Source organism: Hyaena hyaena, unplaced genomic scaffold (genome assembly GCF_003009895.1).
Source record: "Hyaena hyaena isolate Hyena2069 unplaced genomic scaffold, ASM300989v1 scaffold_1017, whole genome shotgun sequence".
NCBI classification, from domain to species: Eukaryota; Metazoa; Chordata; class Mammalia; order Carnivora; family Hyaenidae; genus Hyaena; species Hyaena hyaena.
The window spans coordinates 139,810-145,809 of NW_024081638.1; the positions used below are offsets into that span (position 1 = coordinate 139,810).

The 6,000-nt window shown below is 33.8% G+C and overlaps 1 protein-coding gene across 1 annotated transcript in view; it reads right to left on the bottom strand.

Annotated features, from left to right (window-relative positions):
• The window catches only part of KLHL4 (kelch like family member 4), a 177,031-nt gene that overhangs the window by 40,595 nt on the left and 130,436 nt on the right, over nucleotides 1–6,000 (bottom strand). The window contains 1 exon segment of the mRNA XM_039221751.1: nucleotides 3,392–3,588. Within this exon segment, the coding sequence (XP_039077682.1) occupies nucleotides 3,392–3,588 (197 nt within the window).

Here is a 6,000-nt window from a genome sequence, read left to right on the forward strand (position 1 = left end):
AGTTTTGATAGAGTTTATGATAGAATTGATTATGGTTTCAGGGTAGCTGCCTGATGATACTACTGAAAATTGTTTGGTAATATAGTAAATTAGTCTAAATAAAGAATAAATATATTGGTTTAAAGATCTACATATGGCACTGCAATATCCAGTATTGTAGAGAAATGTTTGAGTAAGTTTCAAGACTAATTTTAAACTGTTTTATTTTTTAATTATTTTGTTTCTAATTTCAAAGTAAAAACTTTCTTCTATGCACCTTCACAAGAGTCTTTTGTAACTTTGATTTGATATTCATTTCATAATCTATACTTACTTTGTTGTAAAACTTACTAAAAGAACATAGAATTCTTGCCCAGTGTTTCATCAATGCAGACTACTATTTATATGATTTTGATGGCTACTTTTATGTATCAACATGACTTACCCATGGAATATCTAAACTTTGCATCAAACATTCTGGGTGTGTCTGTGAGGGTGTTTCTGAATGAGGCCCATTCACCTTAGGAAGGGCAATGTGTTTCATTCAGTCTGATTCAAATGTTTGTAATCGAGTTTTGAGAGTTTATTATTCTTAAACATTAAAATTGTATATATATGATCAATACAACATTACAAAAACATTATTATAGCAAGACATTTGCATAGTTTGCTTCATTTATAATAGATACTAAAATAACTAACTAAAAAGGATTGAGACAATAGTATTGTTTTTATGCACATCTTGTGTTTTTTTAATTTAATGATTTACTTACTTCTGAGAGAGAGACAGCATGAGCAGGGGAAGGTCAGAGAAAGAGGGAAACACAGAATCTGAAACAGGCTCCAGGCTCTGAGCTGGCTGTCAGCACAGAGCTCGAAACCAAGAACTGTGAGATCATGATCCGAGCCGAAATCAGACGCTTAACCAACTAAGCCACCCAGACACCCGTGCACATCTTGTTTCAACAGTTTCAATCACAAAAGTAATTTTGTGTTTATCAGATGTTTATCAGAGTATGTTTTCTCTGTGAGAGTAAGACACCAGACAAGAAGTTAATACTTACTTTAAGAATTTAAGTAATTTAACAGATAGTTTTCATGTTTAGCATTTGTGGTAGATTTGTTCTTTGAACTATGTAACTGTTGTTACTATAGACTATATGGCATTTGTATTTAGGACATACGAATACAAATAGCATAATTAGATAAGATATATTAAAACGTCAGCCTACTATCATTCCCCCCATAATGCTATTATTATTTCATGGATATGTTTGAAATTTTTTTGAGTTTTTTATTTATTAGTTATTTTTGAGAAAGACAGGAAGAGTGAGAGCAGGGTAGGGGTAGAAAGAGAGGGAAAATCTCAAGTAGGCTCTGTGTTGTCAGTGCAGAGGACATGGGGCTCGAACTCATGAAACTGTGAGATCACTACCCGAAGTGAAATCAAGAGGCAGACAGTCAGCCTACTGAGCCACTCGAGCGACCCTGAAAACTCAAATTTTCAACAATGACCACGGGTGGGGAAAAAAAGGGAGAAAGATTTACCAAAAAAATTTAGAGAATTCAAACATTAGAGAGTTAAAAATGTTAAGGTCTATATTAAATTCTTTTTTGTTATGTTTTATTTATTTCTGAGAGAGAGAGAGAGGCAGCATGAACAGAGGAGGGTCAGAGAGAGAGGGAGATACAGAATCTGAAACAGGCTCCAGTCTCTGAGCTAGCTGTTAGCACAGAGCCTGATGCGGGGATCGAACCCACGAACCGTGAGATCATGACCTGAGCTGAAGTCGTATGCTTAACAGACTGAGCCACCCAGGCGCCCAAGGTCTATATTAAATTCTAATAAAATATGATTTGTTTATATGCATCTCAGTCGTGAAATTATAATAATTTTATTTTTAGATGTGACTATATAAAAATAGTTTAGATATTTTTTGTTTAGATATTTTTTGCTTTTCTTTACTTGCCTTTTTATTTTCTTTTATTCTTTCCAAAAGTTGTATTTATTTCTTTTTCTTTTTTTCCCCAGGTTTTATTTTTTTATTTTTATTTATTTATTTTTATTATTATTATTCTTTAAATAGTTTATTGTCAAGTTGGTTTCCATATAACACCCAGTGCTCATCCCCACAAGTGCCCTCCTCCATGCCCATCAACACCCTTCCCCTCTCCCCCATCCCCATCAGCCCTCAGTTTGTTCTCAGCATTCAAGAGTCTCTCATGGCTTGCCTCCCACCCTCTCCCCCAATATTTTTCCCCGTCTTCTTCCCCATGGTCCTCCGTTAAGTTCTTCCTAATCCTCCTATATGTGCAAACATATGGTATTTGTCCTCTGCCTGATTTATTTTACTCAGCATAATGCCCTCAAGTTCCATCCATGTTGCTACACATGGCCAGATTTCATTCTTTCTCATTGCCATGTAGTATTCCATTGTATATATTCACTGCCTTTTTATTTTTGAATCTTAAATAACTGTAGCAATTTTATTAGTTTGAAATATTTATCATGTAATTGAGTTTCACAGAAATATCAACTCCTGGATTGCTTTGGAGGTTAAAAAGTTAATTTTCTTCTCTGCATCAGGAAATTATTAACATTAATGGTAATTTAATATTCTTTGACTATTTTCCTTGCCTCCCTCCCTACAGGTAATCTATATTTCATGTCACTGCCACTCGACTGAATAAAGACAATCTTATCACATGTAACTTTTAAAGAATTAACATCTACAAACATTTTCAGATAATTTATTATAATTACTCATTGAATTGAGAAGGATTTTAAGCCAGTTAAGTTAAAGGATTGAACTGCAAATGGTTTTTAACCAAAATAGAGGTTTTTGTTAAGATATAAAATATTCATTCTTTAAAATTGGCTGATTTTGAAAATTCTCAAACTCTTCCAGTTACTATTGGTATATTAATTAGTTTTTATTGAATGTTATTTATCTTCCATTAGAAATCATAATGTATACAATGTTAGAAACTAAAGTTCTAATATTGTATATAATATATAATATACATATACATATATATATACACACTCACATAATTTCTCCAAGCTATGAGATTTAATTAAACCTTTTCAGCTTAAAACATGAGAAGCTTACTTGAATGCAGCTCAACCAAACATTTTTATCTAATATCCATTATGTCATTCATTTGCAAATTATATAAATTTATATTGATAATTATTTTTATCCCAGGATTATAGTCTTCACTTTGGAAAGGTTTTTGGGAAATGTTTTTTACTGTTTTCTTCTATGAGCAATATATACACACACACCCATACATTGTATATTTATACACACTCATATGCATATGTACACATATATATCAGTAAACAAGTAAGTTAGATATTATGCTAATATGATATTACTACAAGTTAATTTGAAACAATTGATTTTACCATTGTGTACTTATGTGCCACACTTAGGAGTTCTGTACAACCCTGGGCATCTCCAAATGATCGAATACCTAAGCAGTTTGAAGGGTGGAGCTGCTTTATGAGAAAATTGGAGCAGACTTCAATCACTTGAGTCAGCTGCAAGAGACAAGCTGCAGACAGCAAATTTTCAATAGTATCTTCTTTTAAATGCAGGACACCTAGATGATTTGAAAAAGTAAAGAATGATTATACGGCCCATAATGTAAAACATTATGCTAACGTGAATTTTTTTGATTTCTCTAATTACTAGGGCTATTTTTTCTAGGGCACAGTAACCATTGTGGGAATACATTTTGAGGTCTCAAAATACCATTTTGAGGCCAGCATGTGCAAGGGAGTCTGTATAAAGAAACATTAATAAGATGGCTGAAAGGAACCAGACTAGATTATCAAAGACAACTGTAACAAATGAACAGTGAACACTATTATTCCAAAGAACACCAACTAGTTATTTCTTTATCATTTTAGACTTTCATCTAAATCTTATATCAACTGGCTGGGCCACTTGGAAGACCATGTAACTCTTGATCTTGGGGTCATGATTTAGAGACCCATGTTGGGTGTTGAGATTACGTAAATAAAAACTTTTAATAAAAGCAAAATAAATATTATATCAAAAACTGCAAACACAGGGCACCTGGGTGGATCAGTCAGTTATGTGTCCAACTTCGGCTCAGGTCATGATTTCACAGTTTGTGGGTTTGAGCCCCATGTCGGGCTCTGTGCTGACAGCCAGCTCAGAGCCTGGAGCCTGTTTCAGATTCTGTGTCTCCCTCTCTCTCTGACCCTACCCTGCTCATGCTGTCTCTCATTCTCATTCTCTCTCAGAAATAAATTAAAAAAAAAAAACTGCAAACACTATGATTCAAGGAGCTTTATATTATATTGTATAAGGAACATTCAACTGCCCATTACAGGTAACTATCATTTTTATTGAAAAAAAATTTGGTAACTAAGTAGAACAATAAGGCTATCTGTCCATTTTTTTTTCTTTGCATCTGCATTATTAGTTGATAAGAATGATTTGCTCAGATATTATGCCTGGGACTGACGCCTGGATTGTCTCAAAAAATAATAATGTTAACAGTTCATACATAAGTGTTTGTAGGATTATTTTCTCAGAAAAAACTCTGTCTGAAAATATCTGTAAAGAGATCTTTAAAATATTCAGAGCTATTTAAACTATTTCCTTTATGTGTTTGCGTGTGTGTGTGTGTAATATTTGGGGGAAGCATTATTGATAAACTATTGAAAATGTTATTTTGGTAAATTGTATTCTTTTTGATTTATCCAAGCTATTGGTAAGTTATAAAGAATGATATTTCATATAGATATTATGTACTATAAATTATTCCTTTATAGTTTTCTCTGTAAAATGTACTCATATGGATTCTCTATGTTTGCATAAGCATAAAGAAAAGATCTATGAGATGTTCTATATTTGGTTCAGCCCCTAACATATTGCAAAAGGATCTGGCCCATCAACAGACTTTCTTGTGTTGTTTATTTTTGCCTTGGATTTTGAAAGGAGAGTCCTGTCCATATCTCATGAAACCCAGAGAAGTTATCGACTCTTCACAGATCCAGGTCTAAAGATTCACATGCTATAGACATTGAAGCTTGGCCTGGATATTAAGAAGAATATTTATTTCTTAATGAACAAATCATAAAGCTCCTAGAAGAAAGAAGTAAAAAAAATCTTATTGACATTGGTCTTGGCAATAAATATAGTATATATACTTACTATATATTCTATAGTATACCAAAAGACAGGCAACAAAAGTAATACTGAAAAATAAAAACAAAACGGGAGGTATCACCATCCCAGACTTTAGCCACTACTACAAAGCTGTCATCATCAAGACAGTATAGTATTGGCACAAATATAGACACATAGACCAATGGAATAGAATTGAGAACTCAGAGCTGGACCTAAAAGTATACAGCCAACTAATCTTTGACAAAGCAAGAAAGAATATCCAATGGAAAAAAGGCAGCCTTTTTAACAGATGGTGTTGGGAGAACTAGACAGCAACATGCAGAAGAATGAAACTAGATCATTTTCTCACACCATACACAAAAATAAACTCAAAATGGATCAAGGACCTGAACGTGAGACAGGAAACCATCAAAACCCTAGAGGAGAAACCAGGAAACAACCTCCTTGACCTCCACCGCAGCAACTTCTTACTTGACACATCCCCAAAAGCAAGGGAATCAAGAGCAAAAATAAACAATTGGGATCTCATCAATATCAAAATGTTCTGCATGGCAAAGGAAACAACCCACAAAATTAATAGGCAACCAATGGAATGGGAAAAGATAGTTGCAAATGACATATCAGATAAAGGGTTAATATCCAAAATCTATAAGGAACTCACCAAACTCCACACCCTAAAAACAAACAACTCAGTGAAGAAATGGGCAAAAGATTTGAACAGACACTTCTCCAAAGAGGACATCCAGAGGGCCAACAGACACATGAAACGATGCTCAGTATCCCTCCTCATCAGGGAAATTCAAATCAAAACCACACTGAGATACCACCTCACGCCAGTCAGAGTGGCTAA